Here is a 27992-nt window from a genome sequence, read left to right on the forward strand (position 1 = left end):
TACAGAAAAGTTCTCAGTCCTTCCTTTTAGCAGAGCTGGGATGGCAAAAGTCTATTCGCCTTTGCCCTGCTCTAGGATGTAGGAGACAGTGTACAGCCTTCCACTCCCAAACAAAAGCAACTCAGCACCTTCTGCTGAGTGTTTCTGATGAGAAAAACGTAGACATCATTTTCATTGTGCCCTTTGAGTTTTTATTATCCTAAAAAATGTCAACATCCCTATGTTATCGATTTGAATCTCATAACAACTTTGTGAAGAAAGTAATGTAAGTTTTATCACTCTTATTTTACCAGTGAGAAGTGAAATAACTTGTCCATGGTCACACAGCTATTCGGTGCCTGAGGTGGGCTATGAACTCTCATTCCCAACTCTAGCTTGCTGCCTTTCAAAAGTAAGGTTAATTGTAAACAACCGGCCTGGCACCTTTAGGGTCAATTTTCAATCTACTATTATTAAACCAAAAATACCTTAGGAAAAGACAAACAAGGAAGGGTAATGTAATTTGTGATGAGGAAGTAATTGCAAAATTGTATCTGGGGGAACGTGTCTTTCCTAGTTGGTACAAGACATCTGCTATTCAACTTTCAAAATCCTTCATCCTTGTAATGGTTTAAAATTTACCAGCTTTACCAGGAACAGCTAAGGTCAGTCAAATCTGTCTGAATATATATACAAGCTAATGCCAATTTATAAATGGCACATGCTACAAAAACCCAATTGTAAATAGACTATTTGTGACCAAAAAAGAGCGTATATACTTGGTAAAGTGATCTTGGAAATTATTTATTCCCAGTTCCAAATAGTGAAGACAGGAATTCAAGAAATTGGACCCTATTTGAGGGGGGTTAGGCCAGATCACCTTGAAGTTTTCTTCCTATTTTAAGATTCTGCTACTCTATAATTTTCATCAACACGGCTGTAGGGGGTTTTGATGGGACGGAATGTACAGGAGTGCGCTGGCCATTTGTACGTGCTCCTCAGAATCTACTGTCTAATTTTCAGTGAAAGCATTTACACTTTGGAAATCAACAAATGCTGCAGATCAGGGCTTAATTTATTGTTTTGTTGATTGTCTAGACTTAAGAAAGTGACGGAGAAAGGGTTATCAATGTAGAATAAACTTAAAAGTGTATTAGGTGTACATTTTTTCAGAGAGCTCGTTGTTAAGCGCTTAGCAGTACACTGTTGCATCCTGGGCCATGACTGGTCATCTTGATTTATATCTTGCCAGTGGACTTCGATGACCCTAGAGGACAGAGTGACAACTTTGCTCAGCTCTGCCTCACTTAAATCCAGTTCACATGAAAGACATCACTCTCATGATGTCATTGGTCCATTTTAAGAATGAAGCACAACCAACAAAATTATGAGCTCTCTGCTCTTGATACGAAATAACTTTTTTTCCTAGACCTTCATGAACATCATCAGATAGGATAGGCAAATTTGACAGTCCCATATCCCAGGTGAGTTCATGGAAAATATCTCTCTGGAAATATCTGTTTTATTTTTAATTTTTTAATGACAGGTGGCAGTATTTCAGTTTGCGATTATTCTCATCTACTAAATTAAGATTTGGCAAGAATTTTCATTCTTAATAATAACTGGCATTTACATAAGACTTTGAAGTTTACAGAGCTCTTTATCTACCTTGTCTAGGTACATTACAACAATATAGTGAGGTCGATTATATAAGTATTATTACCCCTATTTTATTATTAGAAATAGTAGTAGCAGTAGCAGTAGCAGTAGCAGTAGCAGTAGCAGTAGCAGTAGCAGTAGCAGTAGCAGTAGCAGTAGCAGTAGCAGTAGTAGTAGTAGTAGTAGTAGTAGTAGTAGTAGTAGTAGTAGTAGTAGTAGTAATAGTATACCTACAGTAAAGAAACTAAGGCCTAGAGAGGGTAAGTAACCTGCACACAACTGCAAACAGTTAATGAGTATCTGAGACAGGATTTGAACCCAGGCTTTCCTGAATCCTAGGCTAGCATTCTATTCACTAAAAAGTATTTGCCCTAACCTAGCACTCTGTTTTCCCCATCTGAAGCATCTGTGGAAGTGGCTGGATTGACTCTTGGCCAATAGAGGGCAAGGAGAAACAATCGAAATTGCACGGTTATAACTCTAGGAATGACTGAAAAGAAGCTAACAATATCCAAAGGCACCTGAACAGAAAATATCTGATGGATTCCAGCATTCACTCTCTATTGACAAAAGAATTCTTAAAAAGTTTAATAGACGCTCATATTGTCCTGGAAGTAGGTAGTACGGTGATCCTGATTTTACAGATAAACATGCTGACATAAAGGATTTTTCAAGAGATGTAGAAAAGTCAACAACATGAGTAGAAATGAAAAGTGAAGATCTGGGGAGTTTGGGGACAAATTTCTCTGACCTATCTGCTAGATTTCACAGGGTCATTGGATTAGAGCAGGAGAGTTAGAAAGATCCTTAGAGGTCATCTCATCTAATCCCTCATTTTTACAGGTGAGGAAACTGAAGCACAAGGAGGTTAAGAGAATTGTCTAACACAGGGGTGGGGAATCTATGACCCCAAGGCCACTTGTGGCCCTCTACATCCTCAAGTGTGGCCCTTAGACTGACTCCAAACTTCAAATGACAAAATGAAGTCTGTGCTTGGAGTCTGTGAAGTTTGGAGTCAGTCAAAGGGCCACACTTGAGGACCTAGAGGGCCACGAGTGGCCCTAGGGCCACAGGTTTCTCACCCCAATCTAATGTCACCCAATTAGTAGGGATCAGAAGCAGGATTTGAATTCAGGTTTTCTAACCTCAGAGTCAATACTCTTTCTATGGTTCCATACTCCTTCCTGGGTGAAAACACCGAGGCCCAAGGATGTTAAGTGACTTATTAAAAATAATAACATCTCTGTTCTCCAAATATGTATGTGTATATTTATATATGTACATATATATTTGTCTTTTTGTGGATTCTTATTAGGTAAAATATAGAAAGTAGGTAGTATTGCTTTTTGATAAGAAAAGAAAATAACTCAAGGGTTCAGGAAAAGATGATCAGCACTGGGAAACTTTTGATTTAAAAGGCCATTAATTGCTCTTGCTTAGATCTTTTTACATTATACTAAAGATAATAATAATAGCTAGTATTTATATTAATAATTTTAGGTTTGCAAAGTACTTCAGAAACATTAACTCATTTTACCCTTACAATCGTAGAGGGTAAATACTATTATTATGTACTATATCTCCATAACAATATCATTATGTCTTCTGTGTCTTTCCATTGATCCTTACCCAAGTTTCTTCTGTACTATATTTTCCCATAGTACATTTTACAGATGAGGAAAGTGAGACAGAGAAGTTAAGAGACTTGACCAGCGAGTGTCTAAAGCCACATTTGATTTAGGTCTTCCTGACGCCAGGTCCAGCACTTTATCTAGTTTGCCACCTAGATAAAGTCTTCTCTAGTTGTTCTTCATATGACAGAATAGCTAACAAGAAGAAATAAAAATGCTAATAAACATTTTAGCCATGTTCACTATCACCCTCAGTGAAACAAACAGATTCATATTGGTATGTGGCAGACCAATAATAGTAATTCTGGTGCTTGGAGTAAGCACCAAAAAAATGTACCTGAAGCACCTTCTCTGGGAAGCAGGGTGATAACAGGGGAAGACTGCTGGATTAGCAGTTGGAAGACATAGGTTCAAATCCTGGATTTTCCATTTTCTGTCTCTGCAACTTGAGGAAAGTCACTTAATTTCTCTAGGCTTTATAGTTTCCTCACCTATAAAATGAAAGTGCTGAACTGAATGACTTCTGATGTTCCTTCTAGCTCTAGCCAGGTCATGCAGTGGATAGAATGCTGGACCTGGAGGCAGGATAATCTAAGTTCAGATTTGGTTGTGTGACCCTAGGCAAGTCACCTAACCTCTGGCTGCCTGTTTCCTCATCTGTAAGAAGTGGATCTATTCTAATGAGAGGCTGGGGGACTTGACTTTATGTCACTTTTACTCCCAGACCATCTCCTCAACTCCTCCCCACCCCAGCAATCTAGCCAAAGGAATCCCCTCCTCCCCCACATCCAAGCCTATCTGGATGGTTGGTTGGTTGTTTTCTTTCATTCTCAAAGAGAACCAAAATGACATCACTATAGTCAAGTTTCAATGTGTCCAACTGTGGCTGATCAGACTAATATGAGCTCAGTATGCTCTCCCATAGTTCAGGCACAAATAGCATGTGTGAACATTTGGGGTGGATACTCTAAATTTGTGCATCCTGCCTTTCCTTTGTGCTATTTCAATTCTGCTTTGCTCACAGAGCACAGCACCTTCTCTGACGTGGGCATGCCATGCTGAGCAGTCCTGTGCCAGTGTCTCTCATGTCATACAATCAATTCCAATTCCACTTCTGACACATCTGATTGTATTGCCAGATCTAGCTCAGTGTTTGGGAGGCTCCAAAGGAAAACATGGGAGAGAAGCAGTATTAGACTGACTACCAAAACTGAAGGTCTACAGAGCTGGTGTGTTGACCTCGTTGTTGTATTCCCTGACATACACATCTGAGTAGAACACAATGGTCCAGAATTCATCTAGATTAGATTCTTTTTGTAAGGTTTTCTAGTTGTGTGGGATAACAATTCCACCTGGATAAGATAATCTAGGTGGGGTAAAATTTTGAACAAAGTGAGTAATGTCCTTCAAAGACTGGTTGTACAACTTACAAAGGTTTATTGTGAATGAGGAAATGGAAAGACAAATATTTTAATCTCAATTAATAATTGGTTATTAGTATAAGAGAATAATAATATTTTATCTCATGTATGATTGTAATGGAATGTTATTGTGCTATAAAAAAATAAGCAAAATATTTTCAGAAAAGCCTGGAAAAACTTACATGAACTGATCAAAGTGAAGTGAGCAGAACCAGGAGAACATTATACACATCAACAGCAATATTATATGGAGAAAAATTATGAATGACTTAGCTATTCTCAGCAATATAATGATCCAAAACACTCCCAAAAGACTCATGATAAAGGATGCTAAGTCTAAAATCCTAAAGGGTATGAGGTACAATATAAGATGAAACGAAACAGAAGAAAGGATCAGTAAATTCAAAGAAGAGAATATGCAAGAAGAAAGGCAGTAAGGAAACTGCAAAGTGAATTAACCACCGTTATTGGAAGAAGACAAATTTTGAGCTCATAGGTATTACTGATATTTTGTGTAATGAAATTTATGAGTGGAATATTGCTGTATAAGGGAAGACCTTATCAAAAAGAACAGAATAGATGAAAGTGTTGATAAGGTAGTATTATATATGGAAAGTATAAATAAACTGGTGGAAAGAGAGGAAAAGAAATATAGGAACTAGAGGGGGAAAATATGGTATAGAACATTTGATAAGGATCAATGGAAAGAAATAGAAGTGACATTGTTATGGAGACAGTACTGACCATATGGATAGAAGGAGTTAAATAAAGATTATGAGAAATACTGAAATACTTTAAATGTGGTAGAGAACCATGACATTATAGTGATTTTAGATGTTAGAGCACTCACTGCCCACCCCCCTTTTTTCATGTCTTTCCCCTACCCCTTTTCTTTTCCCTAAAACAAAGCTAGTAGGAATAAGCAAGGAAGCCAAGACTTTATATTTGAGTTCCAAGCCCCTTATTCCAGTTGCAAAGAGAGACTCTGGATTATTCTTCATTACCATTTTCTCTTAATTCCTTTTCTTGCCTAGATCTCTTGACATAGTAAACAACTGATTGCTTAAACCTGAGTTAATTTTAGAAGCTGCTCCTCTACTAACTGGCTCAGGAAAAGAAGAACCAGGTGGTGAATGACTGAAACTCTCACAAATTGATCTAAGTCCAAGTGGGTCCCGAGCTGGTTAGGTCATAGGCTACATTTTTTGGACTGAGTTAAGGCGACTACGAATGATAAGAATAACAAAAGGTAACCTGTTTTCCTTTTCAGGCGGCAAGAGAAGAAAGACAGAAGTAACAGATGGGATGCAAATAATATATAATGAGGAGGATAAACTAATCAACTTTTTTGTTTGATTCTGTCTTTTCTAAGAAGAAGGGGCTTAAGACTGGGGAGGATAGAGCAGAACCAGTTAGCATCAATGGGAAACCCAAAGTAATGGGGGTGTAGGGGATAACATAACAGTATCTAGTTACCCTCAGTGAGTTCAAAATTAATTGCTTTCTATGGTACTGAAAGAATTGGAAGATATGGTTGCTAAGGTGCTGTCAGTAACCCTTGAAAGATCTTGGAGAATGGGGAAAATACTGCAGAACTGGAATTGTTTCATTTTTTATAAAGGAGAACAAGATGAAATCTACAAAGTATAGGCTAGTGAGTTTGGTTTCTATCCCTTGCAAAACTAAAAGACACATTACCAAAAAGATGGTTGTAAGCATTCAGAGAAGGGATCAGGGATTACTTAAGGCTAACAAGACTTAATCCCGTCAATCAATGGATTAAGGGAAATTCTGTAGACAAACGATGTTAGATTTAGAGTTGAAAAGTTGTCACCTAGTCATTTTACAAATGAAAAAACTGGGCCAGAGATACTACGAAACTTGGCCAAAGTCACATATTTAGTTAGTAGCAAGAACTAGCATTTGAACCCAGGTTCAAACCCAACAATCTTTTCATTGCCTTTCTTAATATATCTAGATTTTAGCAGCTCACTTATAAAAAAGTCTCATTTAATCCCCACAGAAAAGATGAGAGCACAGTTATGTGCAATTTAGAATTGATTGAATGAACAGATCCCTAAAATAGTCTTTAATGGGCTGATGTCAGCTCTAAGAAAGGTCTTTAGTGGAGTGCCCTAGGGATCTGTTTGTACAGTGCTGTTTCATGCTTTTATTGATGACTTGGATGAAAGAAGGAAGACTTGTTAAACCTGCAGATGACATGAGTCTGAGAGGAATAGCTAGTACACTGGATAACAGCCAGGATCCAAAAATATCTCAGGAGGCTAGAATGATGAACTGAATCCATCAGATGAAAATTTAATAGGGATAGATTGTGAAGTTCTATACATGGATTCCAAACAAATGCTAGATAGGAGAGAGGCCTGACCAAATAATAGTTCCTGTGAAAAATATATGAGAGTTTTAGAGGCCAGTAAGCATAATACAAGTTAACAGTTTGACATGGCAGCTAAAAAAGCTGCTGTAATCTCAGGCTATATTGAGAGGGACGGTACTCAGAAAAAGAGGGAATAGTTCTGCTGTCCTCTGCCTTGGTCAGAACCACAGTTCTGGTTTCACATTTTAGGAGCAGATAGATAGATAGATAGATAGAGATATATATACATAGAGATACATATATATGTATGTACAGATATATACATATGTGTGTATATATATGTATACATATATATATATACTCATATATACATATATACACAGATTATCCTACATCTAGAGAAAGATGCCTGGGATGGCAAGAGGACTGGTGAGCATTATGTAGTAGAGATGCTTAGCCTGGAGAAGAGAGAACTTGGGGGGATGTATATTATCAATCTTCAAATATTTAATAGCTGTCTTAAGATTGATTAGGCTTACACAAGAACTTCTTACCAAAAAAAAAAAAAAATCCCAATGGAGGATCTCAAGGCAAAATGCCTGCCACACTCAGAGAGAGAAATATGGAAGTCACTCACATATTGTAGCAGATCATGTTTGTGTATGTGTATGTGTTTGTGTATCATGTTCTGATTTGTTATACGATTTCTTTCATTTATCTTAGTCTGACTACATAGCATGACTATAGTGAAAACATACTCAATAGGAAAGTATATGTAGAATCTATACAGAATTGTATGCAGTTGTGGGGAGGGAGGGGAGTAGTGGGGAGTAGGTGGGGAAGGATAAAATCGCAATTGTATGGCAGTGATTGTTAAACATTACAAAATTAAAAAAAAAAAAAAAAAGATTGATTAGGCTTGTCCTAGTTCTCCCCAGAAGGCCAAATGAAGTACCACAGATGAAAGTTGCTGAGACAGATGTTTTGCTTCATGTAGTTTGTTGTTGAGTCATTTTTCAGTTGTATCTGACTCTTTGTGGCCCCATTTGGGGTTTTTTGGGGGGAGGGGTAAAGATACTGGAGTGGTTTGCCATTTCCTTCTCCAGCTCATTTTACAGATGAAAAAACTGAGGCAGTGTTATATGACTTGCCCAGGGTGACTCAGCTAGTAAGTGTCTGAGGACAGATTTGAATACAGAAAGATGAGTCTTTCTGACCCCAGGATCCAATACTATTCGCTGTACCACCTAGCTGCTCTTTTATCTATAGAAATACTTCAAAACAACTGGAGTTACTAAAAGTGGAATGAGTTGTCTTCAGAAGCGTGGTTGGTGGCTCTTCTGGATCTGGGTCATATATCTGATTTGACCTGTCTCATAAGTGCAAACCTTTCAGGTTTGCATATGTGAAGGACTAAACAAAAATTCAGAGTGAATGATTAACCTATTTACTATACCAATATAACATATTTTAAAGTGGCTGGTTTAGGTAAATTGAATTAAATTATGTATATAAGCATTTGATAGACAACGTCATGTGGGTCCCCTGACACCTCCTCTTTTCCTTTTGCTTGGTTTTTTTTTTTTACTTTTTTCTACCTTTGCATTCCTGAGCCATGAGGCTCCTTTCCCAAATACCCCCAACCCTGTGATAATAAATATTTGGACAAGAAAAGGAATTGTCCTATGACCCACTTACCTCTGGGAATATGTAAGCAAAAGGTTCTCATGGACCTCAGCCAAAAGATCTTAAGTAAAGTTAAAGATCAAACATTCCAATCCAACATATAGCTTACTCCTGTCTTCATCAATCATGGATCTAGAACTCTTGAGAAGGAACACTGAAAAGGTTTCACCAACATATGACAGAGATGGGAAATTTTAAAAAATGGAGAAAATTATATTCTCCTTTTGTGTTACTTCCATCTCATAGCTTAAGCAGCAGGAGGTGATATTTGTGTTGACATAAGAGTTGACATAAGATTCAGTCTATAGGACCAGATAAGGACATATCTCATCTGCAAACATCTGACAGCACCATAGCAACTGTATTCTTAACTCATGGTTTTTTAAACCAAAACCCAGTTGAGTGTTCCTATAGCTTTCATTGCATTTTCTAGGATATGTAAATTTTTTGTGTGGTTTGTTTCTTCATTTCTTTTGGTCTGCTGACAAACCATATAATGACCCACTTAGAAAGCATTTGCCACTAAATGATAGGGGATGGAGAGGAGAGAATGGTCAACCTTCAGCCTCTGAAAACTAGCTCCTTGGACCTAGGAGTCAGTAAATTATACCTCTTAAATCAGAGGCTGGACAGCTACTGGTTGGAGATGGTATAGAATGTATTTTTGGTCAGTACAAGATATTTGTAATTTCTGAGGTTACATCTAAATGTGATATTTGGTGACCTATTCTATATTGCTCAAATTCAATTAATTTCAATAGCCATTTGTTTATTAATTAACAAATTAATTAACAAATTAATTAACAAATATTAATGGAATTGAATTGTGCTAGAAGGCAAAAGATACAATAATGAGTAGAAGTTACAAACAGAATATTCTTAGAGCAACACAAATTAATTAGAGCTTCCTTTTTAATGAAACTGCCTAAAAATTTAATGAATATTGCCTAAAAATGAAAGTTCTGCCTCTAGAAGTAGAGTTTACTGTCACTGGAAATTTTGAAACATTAAGTCAGTTGACCTACTAAAGAGATACTCATAGAAAGAATCCTAGCATTGGAAGAAAAGTTGGATTCAATGATCTCAAATGTCCACTCTAATTCTGAGGGCCCGCGATTTTAAAAGTTCTTGGTAACATAACTTGAATATTGCAGAGGAAAAATATTATGCAAATGAAAAACCCAAAATAATACTGTAGAAGGTACTAGTCCAGTCCTTTTCCTTCAGAATGTAAAATATTTTAAGTAACATACCTTTTGATGAGTTTTTTCCTTCCTCTACTACATTGTTAATATGTGAGAGACAGCCTGGCATGGTAGATAGAAAGCTGTCCTTAAAGGCAAGAGGCTCTGAGTTCAAGTTCTGTTGCTGCCATGTATTGACAATGTGACCCTGGGCAAGTCACTTAACTTTCTCTAGACAACTGTCTAGGACAATAAACTGCAGCGAAGCTGACCATTATTGACAGAGACAGGAAGTTCCCTATACCAACGAAATCTCAGGTCCAGTCCATTGCCTATGCTATTTGTAATGCTTTAGAACTACAAATGCAACTACAAGGTAAACAATACTTGGAAATGATTGCATCTGTCTTCAAATGTTTATACTTAAACCTTATAAAAACTTATAAGGCTTAATTTAGTTACACTATAGAAGACAGAGCACATTTACTTTATGGAAAATAAGTTTTGTGTAAGATAGTCCAATATTTAATCTGTGACTTAAAGTTGAATTTTGGTAAATGAGATCTTCTAAACTAAGTTGTTTCACAAATAAGCCCTTATGCAATTGATTTAACTCTTGACTTCTGAATTTGCTACTGTGTGATTTTCTATTTGTTTCTCTCTCTTCTCTCACAAGCACACATATATATATATATACACAGTACTATGAGTCATTGATCTATTTGAATCTTTGTTACTAAGAGCACTGTGTATTCAAATTTAGCATGAACAAAACTATTCTTGGAAGATGGAAAAACACTAAAGTTAACTTGTTAGTAAATCCTTTTATGAACTGGTTTTTTAAAAAAATTATCTTCTTAATTTGCATCCCCATAGGTGAAGAAACCTGAGATATTCTTGGACAAAAAAGACAGAGGACCAAGTTGTGTGTGATTTTACTAAATTAATAACCTTAGGGGATGTAACAGGCTAAGGCATTCTGACAAACCTAAATGGCTATATCCCTTTATTCCTGAATAAACTACACTAGTTGAAAAAAAGGTCATTGAGGGAGATTGTTTTAAAATTTTCAGTTAAGGTAATATTTAAAACACTGAAAGAATACATTTCTAAAATGATCAGTTTTCACCTGGGAATTGTTTGCTTGGACTATTTTCAGTTTAAATGGTTGCTCAGGCATTTTTACAAGAGTATTCCAGTGTTTTTGTTGTAGTGGGTAGAAGAATGAAAGTGTTAATATACTTTGCAAAAATGCCTCACTTCTGCTTTGGCTTACTTCATTCTCACAGTAGGATATGGTCCATTAGAGTTTAGATAATGCCAAGTAAAATTCTAAGTTGGATTCATCTTAGAAGATCTCACTGGGGACTCATGCTCCGATGAATAAAATTACCTTCTGTCCTTTTTCTCACTGAGATTTACAATGAAACAGTTGGTCTTTTCTAAATTGAGTTTGACTAACAATCTGAGAGACTAGCCAGAGGGCTAATGAGTATTGACAAATGATTGGACATTTGGCCAATTTTAATCAAATTAACTGTATACAGGGAAAACACTTGAAGACTAACAGGAAAACTAAAAGGGAAATAAATTGCTCTTCTATGCCCTTGTTGTTCTTCAGTCATGTCCCACTCTTCATGACCTTGTGCACCATAAAATTCCAATACCAGCCATGTGGTTTTCTTGGTAAAGATACTAGAGTAGTTTGTCATTTACTTCTCAAGTGGATTACGGCAAACTGAGGTTATTACTTGCCTCAGAGTCACATAGCTAGTAAGTGTCTGAGGTCACATTTGAATTCAGGTCTCCACTGAACCATCTAGATGCCTCCTTCTATGACCTACAACATTATAATTACCTTATGGTGGGTTTCTTGCCCCTGTTCTCATTTGAGAATGGGGCCACCTTGTGGTCAGTGTTATCTTAGATCCATAACTTCTGCAGGGATCCCGTCTCTTCCTGGAAGATGACTTTGGCATTTTTCTTTCCCCTCAGAAATTCCTTTTTCATTTATAATAACGGAGGGTCAATAATAGGTTCCTTTCCTATATATTAGTGTCAGAGTGGGTTTATGTAAAAAGGGCTGGATTTAGGAAAATCTAGGTTAAAATCCTGCCTCAGATACACATTAGCTGTGAGATCCTGGGCAAGCCACTTAACCTCCATTTTCTCAAGTACAAAAGAGGGATAATAAAACCATATAGGATTGTAGTGAGGATCAAATGATATAATGTACATAAAACATTTTATAAACTTTAAACTGCGTTTATTGAAAGATTTAAAACCAGAAAGAACTTTAGAGGTCCTTCAGTATAACACTTTTATTTTACAAGGGAGGAAACTGAGGTCCAAAGTGGTTCAGTGATTTGCCTAGGGCCATATGGGTAGTAACTGATAGAGCCAGGTTTCAAACTCAAGTTCTCTGCTTCCACTGTATCATATTGAGCTATAATTGTTAGCAGCCTCAAAATAATCCTTTTAGAATATTTTGTTAGGAGGAGACTCCCCCCAAAAATACTGAAGAAAATGACACTTTATAAAATAGACTAACCCAAATGATAAAAGAGGTCCAAAAAGCCAATGAGGAGAAGAATGCCTTCGAAAGCAGGATTGGCCAAATGGAAAAGGAGGTCCAAAAGCTCATTGACGAAAATAATTCCTTTAAAAATAGAATGGAGCAAATGGAAGTTAATGACTTTGTGAAAAATCAAGAATTATAAAATAGAACCAAAAGAATGAAAAAACAGAAGACAATGTGAAATATCTCATTGGAAAAAACACTGACCTGGAAAATAGATCCAGGAGAGGTAATTTTAAAATTATTGGACTACCTGAAAGCCATGATCATGACATGACATCATCTTTCAAAAAATTATCAAGGAAAACTGTCTTGATATTCTAGAACCAGAGGGCAAAATAGAAATGGAAAGAATCCACTGATTACCTCCTGAAAGAGATTCCAAAAGAAAACTCCTAGGAATATTGTGGCCAAATTCCAGAGTTCCCAGGTAAAGGAGAAAACATTGCAAGTAGTGAGAAAGAAACAACTCAAAGTATTGTGGAAATACAAACAGGATAACATCTAGCAGGATAACAAACAAGATAAGATCTAGCAGCTTCTACATTAAGGGATCAAAGGACTTGGAATGTGATATTCTGGAGGTCAAAGGAACTAGGATTAAAACCAAGAATCCCCTATCCAGTCAAACTGAGTATAATACTTCAGGAGGGAAAATGAATATTCAGTGAAATAGAGGACTTTCAAGCATCCCTGATGGAAAGACCATAGCTGAATAGAAAATTTGATTTTCAGATATGAGAATCAAGAGAAGAATGAAAAGGTAAACAGGAAAGAGAAATCACAAAGAACTTATTAAAGTTGAAGAACTGCTTGCATTCCTACATGGAAAGATGATATTTGTAACTCATGAGACCTTGCTTAGTATTAGGGTAGTTGGAGGAAAGATAGATAGATAGATAGATAGATAGATAGATAGATAGATAGATAGATAGATAGACAGATAGATCTAGGGCACCGAGTGAGCTAAATATGAAGGGATAATTTCTAAAAAAATAAAGGGGGGAGAGAGGATTATGTTGGCAGAAAGAGAAAGAATGGGGTAAACTATCTCACATAAAAGAAGCAAGAAAAAGGTTTCACAATGGAGAGGAAGAGGGGGAAGGTGAGAGGGAATAAGTGAATCTTACTCTCATAGGATTTGACTTAAGGAAGGAATAACATACACACTCAATTGAGTAAGAGGAAGGGGCTAAGGGTGTGTATCAGAGAATGATAGAAGGGAGGGAAGATTGGGGAAGGGGGTAGTCAGAAGCAAACACTTTTGAAAAGGGACAGGATCAAAGCTGAAAATAGATAAGTGGGGGGCAGGATAGGATGGAGGGAGATATAGTTAGTCTTTCACAACATGATTATTATGGAAGTGTTTTGCAAAACTACACATGCATAACCTATATTGAATTGCTTGCCTTCTCAATGAGGGCATTTGGGGAGGGAAGAGGGAAGAGAATGTGAAATGCAAAGTTTTTAAAAAACTGTTAAAAATTGTTTTTACATGCAACTGGGAAATAAGAAATATAGGCAATGGGGTATAGAAATCTATCTTGTCCTACAAGAAAGTAAGGGGGAAAGGGATAAGGAAGGGAGATAAAAGGGAGGACAGACTGGAGGAAGGGGTAATCAAAATACATGCCATATTGGGTTGGGAGGAGGGAAGATTTGGGGAGATAATTTGGAACTCAAAATCTTGTGGAAATGAATGTTGAAAACTAAAAATAAACAAATTAATTTTAAAAAATAGTTTGTTAGGTTGATCATTTAAAAAAAATTCCTTAGAAAAGTAGTAACCAAAACAATGCTCTTCCCTACTGAGAATCTACAAAACTCTATCTCCAAAGGTAAAACGCTGTTTGAGAAAATAAAGCTACATAATACAAAAGAAAATGGAGACAGCATTCAGTCAGAACTGTGACAGGGCTTATTTTGGGCCCAGTGACATTTTAAAATATTTTAATTTAAGCACTTGAGGACATCTTTCACACCTTTAAAAAGGTTCCAACGGCTGCTTTTTCTCAGGAATTTCTTTTTTTTTAAATTGGCCATGGTGCTACTTACATAGCTTTTGGAAAGTCAGCATGGGAATTTAGAACTCAACTTTCGTCTTCGTGGTCAGAAGAAAGCAACAGACTTGAGAGAGGAGACCTGGGTTCTAATTTTAGCTCCGACAGTTACTAGCTCTATGATGTTGGGTATCTGTTCTCTCATTTGCAAATGAGTAGAATTTAATACTTTTAATTCCTCACTCATAGTTCTGTTTTTTAAAATTTTATTTATTTATTTTTAGTTTTCAACAGACACTTCCACAAGATTTTTGAGTTCCAAATTTTCTCCCCATCTCTCCCCTCTGCTCACCCCAAGATTCTGATGACCACTCCCCCAATCTGCCCTCCCTTCTCTTATCTCCATTCCTTCTATTTCCTTGTAGGGCAAGATAGATTTCTATACCCTATTGCCTGTATATCTTATTTCCCATTTGCATGTAAAAACAACTTTGAACATTTGCTTTTAAAACTTTGAGTTCCAACTTCTCTCCCTTCCTCCCTTCCCCCCCATCCCCACTGAGAATGGAAGCAATTCAACATAGATTATACATGTATAGTTATGCAAAACACTTCCATAACAGTCATATTGTGAAAGACTAACTATATTTCTCTCCATCCTATTGTGCTGCCCATTTATTCTATTCTCTCTTTTGACCCTATCCCTCCTCAAAAGTGTTTACTTCTAATTACCCTCTCTTCCCATTTTCCCTCCTTTCTGTCATCCTCCTCCCCCCCACTCCTCTCCCTTATCCCCTTCTCCCGTATCTTCCTGTAGTATAAGATAGATTTTCATACCAAATTGAGTGTGCATGTTATTCCCTCATTAAGCCAAATGGGAACTCATAGTGTTCTTTTGGGGATATAAAGTATGCTTTGTAATACTAACATAGTATTTTGAATGTGAATAACTATTAAGTATGTGTTCCCTGACGAAGAGACAAGAGGCAGCACGTCAGGCAAGGCAAATTACCACTGCCACTACCTCCCCTCTGACCTTGATATTCCTCAGACTGCAACCTATTTCCAACCCAATACCAATATTCTAGTCAAAATTGAAGGGAGAAATCATTATGGAGAAAAGCCCACCTTCCTCATGGCCACCAACAATCACGGCTCGCCAACTGCCAGCAACAGAGAGAAGAGCATAGGAACTTTGGGAGAAAAGCCCCTCTCTCTCTTCATCCAGGCCTCTGGTCCTAGCTTTTGCCCACTACTCTCAGCCAGCATCCTGGGAAGATTACCCATTACTACCAATTGCCAGACAACTGAAACCCACAGAGCAGGCAAACCAGCCTCCTTGAAGCATCAAGGAACCCTGAGGAGGAGTTAAGAGTCAGCATGGGCCAGGAAAGTCAAACCACTACCACATTCATCATCTCCCCTCCAACCATGGTGAATATAGCTTAGAACACTGAACCCAAGAGCCTTGGGAAAAGCAATGTTTCTAGTCCAGCAACAGCTGGTGGTACAATAGATAGAATGTTGGGCCTAGATCAAGGAAGGCCTGAGTTCAAATGCAGCTTTAGACATTTACTAGCTGTATAACCCTGGGCAGGTCACTTAATCTCTATTTGCCTCAATTTATTCAACTGTAAAATGGTAATAATAATAATAGCACCTACCTCCCAAGGTTGTTGTAAGGATCAAATGAGATAATATTTGTAAAAAGCACTTAACACAATGCTTGGGACACAGTAGGTGCTTAATTAATGTGTACTCCCTTCCCTTTCCCTTTCTCAGTTCCCTCAGTCATCATCCTGGGAAGCAACCCCAGTGGAAATAAAGTCTGGCAGCTGCTCTTACAGGTGCTTTTACAAGCACAGCTACTGAAGACCAGAAAATAAAGTTCTTGCCATTGAAATCCTTGGCCTTATCAAATGATTCAACATCAGAAATTGAGGTGATTTTATCAACAGAAATGACATTAAAGAAGAGTTATGATCATCTGCTTTGCTTCAGTACTCTAAGGACCAAGGGACTTTTCCCTCTGATTTGCAAGTGAAACCTTCTCTACGTGTTGTCTCCCCTATGAGAATGTGAGCTCCTTGACATCAGGGAATGTCTTTTTCTTTATGTATCTCCAGCACTTGCCACAGTGCTATGCACAGAATCAGCTTAATAAATGCTTCATTCATACATTCATTCTCCTTGGTCATCAAGTCTTTATAGAACAACTTTGATATGCCCAACATATGGATGAAACATTACTTCTGCCTTCAAGAAGTGCATAGAGATAGACGATGACTTCACATGAGAGAATTATTGAAGAATAACAGGGAGCAGATACTGAATGCTAAATTGAAAGGTCTGAGGGTAGAAATTCAAAGAAGGGAGAAATCTGTATAAGTGGGGGAAAGTTTAATCAAAGAACTTGGATTTGAGAAGGGGATATTTAACAGGGAGAGTAGTAATTACTGATATGTGCGTGTGTGTATACACACACATATGTACATGTATATATTTATTTATATGCATTTGACAGCTTACAAAGGGCAACTTTTGTTGAGCCACAGAGAGTTTAAGTGGCTTGCCAACCCACACTCTACCTCCACCTCCCAAAGTCCTACAGTAACATTATCAACAAGAGGTCAGCTAGCTTTTGCTTGAAGACTTCTGGTTATAGAGCTCTCATTACCTTTTGAGTTAGCCCATTCTAATTTTGCATCTCTCCAATTATAATGATATTTTTCCTTGGAACTTCTACTCATTGCTTCTGGGTCTTCCTTCCAACGTGGAATAAACAAAATAAGCCTAATCTCTCTTCTACATGACAGTCTTTCAAATATTAGAAATAGCCACCATCTTCTTCGTATACATGAAAACGACTAGATCACCTTCTCTGCCCTCAATCCCAGTCTTCCTTTTCTTTAGTTTAAATGCCTTCAGTTTGTTCAGCTGAAGCTCATGTAGTTAGGCCTGCAGGACCTTCATCATCTTGGTGACCCCTCTCTGTCTGCGCTCTAGATTATTTATTTATTTTTTTGTTCATTTGTTTTTTAGGAATGTAAACAGATTAATTTTATTGAGTCCCTTATGGTTACTCTTTCATGGTTATCTTTTTATGCCTCTCTTGAATTTTGTATTTGAAAGTCAAATTTTCTATTCAGCCCTGGTCTTTTCATCAAGAATGCTTGCCTTGACAAGCATCTATTTCATTAAATCCATTTTTTCCCCCTGAAGGATTATATTCAGATTTGCTTGGTTGGTTATTTGTAATCTTAGCTCCTTTGCTTTCCAGAAGATCATATTAAAAAACCTCTGCTCCTTACTATGAAAGCTGCTCAATCTTGTGTGATCCTGACTGTGGATCTATATAATATTAGTATTGTTTCTTTCTGGCTGCTAGAAATATTTTTTCCTTGAACTCTGAAATTTGGCTACAACATTACTGGGGGTTTTCACTTTGGAATCTTTTTCAGGTGTTCAATGCATTCTTTCCATTTCTATTTTACTCTCTAAATTCAAGATATCAGTGCAGTTTTTCTTGATAATTTCTTGAAGTACAGTGTGCAGGCTAGGGGAATGCTGGGAATGTTCAGCTGGGTCTTGGCCTGTATTCACTATGCTCTAGATTATTAAAGTACTAATTAAATGGCGGGCAGCTAGGTAGCACAGTGGACAGTGTTGGGCCTTGCATCAGGAAGACATATTCCTGAGTCTAAATCTGGCCTCAGACACTTAGTAGCAGTGTGACCCTGGGCAAGTCACTTAATCCTGTTTGCCTCAATTTCCTCATCTGTAAAATGAGTGGGAGAAGGGATTGACAAACTGTTTCAGTATCTTTGCCAAGAAAACCCCAAATAGGGTCACGAAGAGTTGGGTGTGTCTAAAAACAACTCAATGGTAACAAAAACTAAAAAGTGGCCCCTAGAACTGAACAAAATACTCTACATTTACTGTGATTAAAGCAGAATATAGAGGAAGTGTCACTGTATTCTTGGAAGCTATGTTTTTCATTGCAGCACAAAACTTCATTACCTTTTTTGGCTGCTCATCCTGTTGACTCATATTGCATTTATAGTCTAATAAATCACCCAGATCTTTTTTCAGACAAACTACTAACCATGGTTCTTCCTTCTTATATTTATGAAAGTGATTTTTTTTACTCTAACTATAAGAATTCACATTTATGCTTATTAAATTTCATCATATTAGACTTAATCCAATATCTCAACTTTTAAGGTCTTTTTGGAGACCAGGTGTGGTGGCAGATACCTGTAATCTCAGCTACCTGGGAATTTGGGGCTGGTGGATCTCCAAGGGTTCTGGGCTATGCTGATTAGGTGTTTTCATTTAGTTTGGCATGAATATGCCTTTTCTCCTTAGGATACTTAGCTGGCTTCAACAATAATAATAAATAAATAATATTTATATAGGACTTTAGTTTGCAAAAAGTCTTGTATAGATTGTTTCACTTGATCCTCCCAGAAATCTTGTGAAATAATTATTCCCATTCTGTTGTTTGTTTGTTTAGTTGTTTCAGTCCTGTCTGATTCTTCATGACCTCATTTGGGGAGTACTTGGCAAAAATACTAGAGTTAATTGCCATTTCCTTTTCCAGTTCATTTTATATATGAGGAACTGAAGCAAACAGGGTTAAGTGACTTGCCCAGGGTCATATAAGTAGCAGGTACCTGAGGCCAGATTTGAACTCAAGTCTTCTTGATTCTAGGATTGCTCTCAATACTCAACTTAGTTGGTACCTAAGATGAACAACCTTTCCTGATGTCCTAGGTTGTTATACTCTTTCCTCTCTGTTTACATTATTCCCCTGGGAGAATAAAACCCCTTGAGGAAAGGGACTATTTTGTTTGGTTTTGTCTTTAATTCTTCCCTCTCTACATCCTTCCAACAACTGTTACCAAGGACTAAGCACTTCTGGTGTCAGGGCTTGCTGAGCCCTCTTCAGGGCTGCTCCTACACCTTTGGTATCTATTTATCACCCAACTCTCGTCTGTAGCTCCAAGAAGCTGTAACGTGTAGCAATCACCCTGATAAACCATCTTAGCAGATGGGCTAAACCAGATTGAGGGTAACTGACAGTCCTCAGACTTGTTGGTGAGTTAGTTCCCAGCATGGGAAGACTTCCTCTGGCAGAATGATGGATGAGAACACCTTGTTCCAATGGCCATTAAGGTGGTTAAAATTGGCACTGTGGAACATTTAGACCTTGGTCAGGTATCAAAGATATCAAGGTCATCCACTGCACCCCAAGCCATCACCAGTCATGTTTTAAAAAATATATAATTTATTTATTTTTCAGTTTTCAACATTCACTTTCACAAGAATTTGAAATAAAAATTTTCTCCCCATCTCTCCCTACCCCCACCCCAGGACAGCATGTACCCCATCTACCCCTTTGTCCAATCTGTCCTCCCTTCTATTACTTTCCCCTCTTCTATCCCCCTCCCCTCTATTTTCCTGTAAGGCAAAATAGATTTCTATACCCCATTGGCTGTACATCTTATTTCCCAGTTGCATGCAAAAACAATTTTTAACATTCATTTTTAAAGCTTTGAGTTCCATAATCTCTCCCTTCTTCTCTCCACACCCATCTTCATTAGGAAAGCAAGCAATTAATGCAGATCATACATGTGTAGCCATGCAAAACACTTCCATAACACTTATGTTGCAGAAGACTAATCATGGTTCCCTCTGTCCTGTCCTGCCCTCCACTTACTCCATTCTCTCCCTTGACCTGTCCTCCCACAATAGCGTTTGCTTCTGATTATCCCTTTCCCCAATTTGCTGTCCCTTCTATTATCTTCCCTCTCCTATCCCCTTTTCCTCTGCTTTCCTGCAGGGTAAAATAGATTTCCATTTCCAATGGAGTGCATCACCAGTCATCTTGATTATTGTCCTGTCACTGGACTTTGATGAGTCTGGAAGAGAGTGAGACTGACAACTTTGTACAACTTTGACTCACTGAAATCTACCTCATGACAGAGTCATGTCATTGGTCCTCTTTGAAAATGAAGAATAACAACTTTGACCATAGCAATTGCTTAATAAGTTTTTGTTCAGCTGAGCTGAAGGAAAGAGAATAAACATTAACTAGTGCTTACTATGCACTAGGCATTGTGTTAACTATCATCTCACTTGATCCCCATAGCAACCCTGAGAAATTGGTACTGTTAGAATCACCATTTTGCAGTTGATGGAACTGAGGCAAATAGAAGGTAAGAGACTTGACCAGGCTCACATAGCTAGTAAGTGTCTGAGGTTCGATTTTCAACTTGGGTGTCTTCCTGACCACAGGTACTCTATCCACAGTGCCATGTTGTTGTCTCCATGATGATGACTGGTTCAGTTTTGGAGATGTTGAGGTGATGGTGGAAAATTCAAATAGAAATGCTGTAATCTGCTGGTTTCCATTGTATATATGTCTATGAGGCTATAAGCTCTAGATGGGTAAGGACTGTTTTATCTAAATTCTGTGTCTTCTTCAGCATTTAGCACAGTGCTCAACACATAGCTGTTGTTGAGTCATTTCAGTAAAGTCTGACTCTTGGTGACCCCATTGGGTTTTTTTTTTGGCAAATATTCTAGAGTGGCTTGCTATTTCCTTCTCTAGCTCATTTTACAGATGAAAAACTAGTAGCTACCTATAAATATTTGGCTTGAATGGAAATGACTTGGGATTTTGGGAAAAATCAGTACTGTAGCTGGGCACCATCATCAGAGAAAGGCAAGGTGATGATCATGAAAAGCACACTGAACTTGTAATCATTGTTTAGACCTCAGGGAAATCACTTAACCATTTATTTGTTTACATATATGCTTCACATATAAAATATAACCTCCTAGAGATAATGGAATGTTTCATTTTTGACTCTATATTCCCGCTTGGGTGCCTGTGCTTGGACCCCAATTCTAAAATCACATTTCTTCCTAAAAATCACGTTTCTCCCTAGTCTCAAAACACTATCCCAGGCAGTTTCTCTCCAGACCAAGGACAGCCTGTCCTATCTCTCTTCCTGATACAATAGCCAGCTGTATCTACAAAACTTTATTAGTTTGAACCAGTTAAATACTGGCTGAACTGGCTGTGTACTGGGTCATAATGACATTTGCTACTAACTGACCCATCATATATATCCTAGACTGAGTCATAAGTCTAGGATACTCCCTTACATTTATCTTGTGTAACAGGACATTGATGAGAGCAGCCTGGTATTCTTTAGTCAGTCCTGACCATTAGTTGACTTAGTGAAATTTCAAGGCCTAAAATCACACCTCCATGTAGCCCCCTTCCCCCTATTTCCTGATGAACTCTGGGTAAAACACCTGTGTAGTAGATACTAAAAGCTCATGTTCCTTTAAGAACTAACCACTCCTTAACCACTCCCTAATCTCACCTTTAGTCACCTAGGTAGCATGTTTGGCACATGTCTTACTATAGACTATCCTAGATAACTTTAACTGTACCCCTCTAAGATTGCAGATTCCCTAATAATGCTTACCTGCTGAAAAACATAGTAAATCTTTACCACCTTGACCTAAGAATGTTTGAGTTCTTGAATTCTTTTCCAGACAACTCTTGCAGGGAACTCCAACCTTGGGGTTCCTCTACCTCTCCAAACTTCATCACCCTCACCTGGCACACAGTAAATGCTTGATAAATATTTATTGAATAGTTGAATCTTTAAAATGGAGGATTTGGACTAGAGTTCACTAAAGCTAAAGGCACAAAGGCCAGAGGAGAACCATTCCCCTTTTTTAAGAGGTGGTGTCCAGGTTTTCCTAGTTGCTAGTGTCTTTAGCTTTGAGATTATTGCTCATCTACTCCCTACATATATTATGTGTGTATCTAGTCATTAACAGGTTGCCTCTCCCATTAGAATTGGAGCTCCTTGAGGGCAAGGGCTATTTTTGTCTTTCTGTGTCTCCTGAGAATTTAGCACAGTGCCTGATATGCATTAAGCACTTAATACGTATATTTTGGCTGATGGATTAAACACCTAAAGTTAGGGTGTAGGAGGAGAAAGAAAGAGTCACTGAAGGGCTTAGAAGGGAGAGAGTCAGAAAATGCAAAGTCACAAGGGTCAAGGAAGGTGAGTTGTCAGGAAAGACTGAGGAAATGATTGACCACAGTGAGGCTAGATGGGCAGAAAAAACTTCTTGCCATTAGAGGACCAAAAGTGAAACAAGTTGACTCAGAAGATTCCCTCTGTAACTGCAGCTTTTGAGGGCAAGGCTGTCTGTCTGTCTGCTTGTAAGATATGTTGTATGGGGCTTATTTTTTGAGTATGATTTATACTAAGTGGCTGTGTTAAGGTACTTTCCAACTCTGTGATTCTGTGAAATGCCACTGGGAAGTCACAAAGAAGGTAGATAATTCAAGTTTTCAGATTTCAATTTTTCTCCCACCTGAATATAGAGGACAGAAGTTTTCTATGTATGTTGTCTTTTATTCCTTTGCTCCATTTTCCCCTAAATCAAATACTGTTTGCTGTGTTAAATATTACTAGTTTGTTAAGAAGGTGGAAGTGGGGTGGAAGCACTGGTGTGGTTCATAAGCCTTGGGGTGGAGAGGACTTGGCTGCTCTTAAAGGTTAGGATGGGAGCCAAGTTCTAGAGGACTTCATGTCTCCACTCCTACCATAGCAGAACACACCTCATTTGCAATACTGAGTTTGATAGCCATCTAAAAGGCTGGGAATAAAAGTCCACTTTGCTTTGTCTCCTATGGGAAAGCCTTCCCTACAAACAACTATACTGGGTTCATAGAACCACAAATTTAAAGCTGGAAGGTGTCTTCGAGCTCATTAAGTGCCACCATCTCATTTTACAGATGAGGAAACTGAAGCCCTGAAAAGTTAAGCATCTTGTACAATGTCACACAGCTGCTAAAGGTATGAAGTTCAAACCCAGGTTTTCCTTACTCCAGTTTTAGGGAGATAAATGATTATTAATAACTAATTATGGGGGACATCCAGGCTTTTCTCCTGTTCTATTTCCTTGTTTGAAGCCCAGTCTTTGAAGGACATTACTGACCTCTGCCAAAAATTTAGCCCACCTAGACCATCTTATCTAGGTGAATTTCTGCCCATTGTGTTCTATTTAGGTTTTGGTGGGGAATAAATTATTTGATTAGATAGCCTAAGGCTGGGGATGTTTTGGAAGTAGATACCCAATCAAGGTCACATCCCCCCAGCTCCTCATTAGAATAGGTCCACCTCTCATATAATATTTATTCTCTCTCATTATTAATCAATCAGAGTTGATTACCACCCTCAGGAACACCCACTCTTTCAAGGGCACCCACTTCTTTACGGGTTCCATGAGTTGTCTTTGGTTTATGGAAGATGACAGCCAAATGACCATCCTTTTATTAATAATATGCTAGCATTATTAATAAAATGATTGATTACCCATAAATTATGTCTCTTGAACCTTTTAAAATGTCACATTAGTGAGCTCTGTCCACTACAAAAACTATCTCAATTCTCATTTCAGAACAAGCATGAAATGAGAATTTCGTTTCACTATGGTTAACTTCAGCTCATTTTGCCCCATGTACAGTATAATCAATCTTTGCACTTAAGTGTAATGTCTTCTCTTGGCCTAGTAACTGACCCTGGTTCTCTGTACAAGCAAGCCCTGGCAGACACTTTCTGTGGAAAAGCATTATAGAGGTAGAGTTTGAAGGGAAATTACCTTTATTTTATAGATGGGAAAATTGAGCCCTAGGATCTTACTGTTAAGTGACTTGCCGAGAGTCATTCAGGTAGTAAATGGAAGAGTCAGGATTTGAATCCAGGTCTTCTGACTTACTATACACTAGCTGCTTGAAGGCTTGCTTTGGGGTCTGACCTTGTTGTTCTTTGAAGACTCTCTATTTCCTGACTCTGGGCAAATTTAAGCAATTTTAGCTGTCTCCTAAGCTTGGAATGCTTTCTCTCCTCATGTCAAGTCTCCTGGCTTCGTCCCAGTTAAAATTCCACCTGTTGCAGGAAGCCTTTCAGGATTCCCTTAATTCTATTATCTTCCTTCTGTTAATTATTTTCAATTTAGCCTGTATTGTTCATACATAATTGTTCACTTGTTACTTCCCCAGTTCAGAACAGGGACTGTCTTTTGCCATTCTTTGTAGCACTTTGTCTGGTACACACATTAATAAATATCTATTGACTGAGGACTAGGTTGGCTAGGTTTGGCCAACACCTGACAGTTGATCACCAGGTGATAATATCTTGGTCATAGTCACTCATGAAGAAACATCACCCTGGATCCAGTTACATGATATAGGTTCAGATCCTATCTCCATCACAACCAGCTATGTGATTTTTAGAAAGTCATTTCATCTTTTCTGATGGCTTAGTCTTCTTTTGTGCAAAATGAGAAAGTTGTAGTAGATGGGCTCCATGGCCCTCTTCTACCCTAAATTTATCATCCTCTGATGAGTTCCCTTATCTATAAAAGGAGAATATAGGAGTAGAGGGAGTTCTTGCTTTACATAGCGGACTTTTACATAGTCTAGTAAAGCAATTTTTATGAAATACAAATTTGTTTAAAATCATGGGAAGGGAGGCAGGAAGGGAGGACGTATGGGAGCCAGGGATGGAGAAACATGAGCAACAGGAGGAACAGGAATGGGTCCAAGCTAGGAAGGATGGAAGACAGATTCCTGGGTGGGTCTGCTTTCTTGGAGCTCAAGCCAAGCCCAATCCAGCAAAGACCCAGGTTTCTCTAGTCCATTGGGCTTTCACTTGGAGGGTTGTTTTTTTTTGGGGGGGGTGAAGGTACAGAAGGTTGTGGATCATGGAGCAGAAGGGCAGGAGAGAGAGCATAGTACTGTAAAGTTAATTTTTTTTTTTTTGTGGAATGCAGTTTTTTTTCAGAATTTTTTTATATAAAGTTGAATTTGCATAATGTGAATTTATGTAAAGGGAGAACTGTCTGTAAATGGTCTGAGAGAATCCTTTCCAGTTTCAGTTCTACTAAAATGTGGAGGAAATTAACCATCAATGTCAATTTCACGTACTCATTTAGATTCTGGAATTAGAATTTCACATCCGGAAACTTCCCATATTTTGATAATCCCAAAATAATAGAACCCACTTTTCTAAAGTCCAAGGTACTTTATTCTTCCCACTGAAACTCTAGGAGGTCAATGTGGCAAGTTCTGACTACACCAATTTTAAAGAGAAGAAAGCTGACTGCTGCTGAATCCAGGACTTCTGACTCAAGGCTGTATGGTTTCTTTGTATCATTTTTTCCTTTTGCTACTGCTTAAGACACAGTAGGTGCTCTAATAACGTCCTGTGGCTGACGGATGAACTCACATTACATATGCCCCAAACCTAAGCCGGGCAGCGAGCTGGCCAAGTGCATACAGAAGACTCCTCTTCCTGCGTTCACACCTGGCCTCAGGCACTGACTAGGCTGTGTGACCCTGGGCAAGTCCCTTACCCCTGTCTGCCTCGGTTCTTCATCTGTAAAAGGAGCTGGGGAAGGAAAGGGAAAACCACTCCAGTATCTTTGCTAAGGAAACCCTAAACGGTCCGGTGGAGTCAGACACGACTGAACAACTACAAATCTAACCTCAGTACTGCACGTCTTCCTGACTGACCTGGTGGGGGGGCAAGGAAGGGGAACGAGAAGAATCCCTGAAGAAGGCCTTTGCGCATGCCCGCTCGGAGAGCGCAGCCCCGGCGGAACCCTGCGCGTGCGCAGTGAGCCCAGCCGGCTCCGGTAGGGTGCGGGGAGCCGGGTGTCTTCCTTCAGAACCGGCCCGGAAGTCGGCTCTCGCCTCTTTTCCTCCCTGCATCCCGGTGGCCGGCTCGGGCGGTGCGTGCGGGCCCGGCGTGCTGCGAGGAGGCGGAGACACGTCGGCGCTGCCGCTGCCGCCGCCGCCTGTCGGGCCATCTCCTGGCCGCGCCAGGTGCATTCGGCCCGGCAGCTTCCCCGCGGCCCCAGCGCCAGCCCTCGGCTCGGCTCGGCCCTGCTCCCCCCGCCCGGCCCCCCGCGATGGCGACGCGCTCGTGCCGGGAGAAGGCTCAGAAGCTCAATGAGCAGCACCAGCTGATCCTGTCCAAGCTGCTGCGGGAGGAGGACAACAAGTACTGCGCCGACTGCGAGGCCAAAGGTAGCGAGCGAGCGAGGGCCGGGGCGGGCTGCGGGCGTCCTGGCCCCGGGCTTCGCCCCCTGGGGAGCTCGGGCCGGGGGCGCGGTCACGTTCCCGCCCCGCCCTCCGCCCCCACGCCGCCTGCTGGGGAGAGGGGCGCTGCCGGCCGTCGTGACCCCTGCCCCGGCCGCCCCTTGGTCCTCCGCTGGGGCGGGCCCGCTGGGGCGTCGGGGTCCCCTCGCCTTGGCCTAACTTGGGGTTCCCCGGAGGTGGAGGGGGGCGGGGGCCTGGGGATGCATGTGGTCCGCAGGAGGACCCTTTGGAGGGGCCGCCCTGCCCGGCCTCTCTGCCTGGGCGCGGGGCTCTGGTCATCGCTTCCCCCTTTTGTAGACCGGGTGCGGAGGGGGAGATGGCTGCGAGTGGATTTCGGGGGGCGCTTTCTGGCTGGTGCGGTGGGGGTGGACGAGGCTGATCACGAGTCAATGAACAGGCATTTATTTCACGTTCGCTCTTGGAGACGGTGCACCGGGAGCCTGGGGAAACTCTTCCCCGCCTGGCCAGATGCTGGAGCTGTCTCATGCTGGGCTGGGGGCGGGGGACAAGGCAGTTGTCACCTAAAGGTTAGAAATGCATTTTACTGGTCCCGAGGCAGAAAGCACCTGATTGTAGTTTGGGCAGTTGGAGATTTTTTTTTTTTGCCACAGACTGTGACACGGTTCTAAACACACACATATTTTTGGGGTACACTTATGTACCATTTCAGAAACTTGGGCATAAAAAATGTTTCAGTGACTTTGTAAGAAGCTCATGGTTAAAAAAAAGACTGTGGTTGCGTTGGCCTGTTATTCACTGGGAAGTAGGTAAATTTATCCAAAAGCAAAGACTATTCTTGGCAGTGTTTGAAATTCCGGGCATTATTTGACCTAGTCTTTTCCTGAAGCTTCATTATCCATCCCCCATATTAACTACATGAGTCATGTTTTAGTGCCTTGGTAATATAGCAACCTAACAGTCAGAAAGTTTCTTAACCTCTAGTAGTGAATGTGGGCATATCTTTTAAACCATTAGAATAAACATTTTGAATGTAATATTAATTTGAATGATATCTCTTCATCCTATATAACTTTTTGGGTGAAACTTTTGTATCATTTTTTCCTTCCCTTTTTTGGGGGGGTGGGTTAATCAGGGTTAAGTGACTTGCCCAGGGTCACACAGCTAGTGTCTGAGACAGGATTTGAACTGAGATCCTCTTGACCTGATCTAGCACTTTATCCACTGCACCACCTAGCTGCCCCCAAGCTTTTTTTTTTAAACTAAAGATATAATTTTGATGGCAATTGAAATTTTAAGTGTATCTGTTGTGGGATCAAATGAACTTGGGTATATGTTTGAGAATAGTTTCAT

At 39.5% G+C, this 27992-nt stretch overlaps 1 protein-coding gene across 6 annotated transcripts in view; it reads left to right on the forward strand.

The window, feature by feature from the left end:
- SMAP1 (small ArfGAP 1) overlaps positions 1 to 27992 on the forward strand; it is a 326484-nt gene that overhangs the window by 63050 nt on the left and 235442 nt on the right. For 2 of the 6 annotated variants that reach the window (XM_072642582.1, XM_072642583.1), the window contains exon 1: positions 26488 to 26609. The exons of 2 other annotated variants lie outside the window; for them this stretch is intronic. Coding sequence is in view for 2 of the 4 variants with exons in the window: in XM_072642579.1 (XP_072498680.1) it covers positions 26492 to 26609 (118 nt within the window). In the remaining 2 variants the exon portion in view is untranslated. Of the gene's footprint in view, positions 1 to 26487; positions 26610 to 27992 lie in introns of those variants that run through there. 2 more of the 6 variants (XM_072642579.1, XM_072642581.1) reach the window with 1 other exon arrangement.

Source organism: Notamacropus eugenii, chromosome 2, assembly GCF_028372415.1.
Source record: "Notamacropus eugenii isolate mMacEug1 chromosome 2, mMacEug1.pri_v2, whole genome shotgun sequence".
Classification (NCBI taxonomy): domain Eukaryota; kingdom Metazoa; phylum Chordata; class Mammalia; order Diprotodontia; family Macropodidae; genus Notamacropus; species Notamacropus eugenii.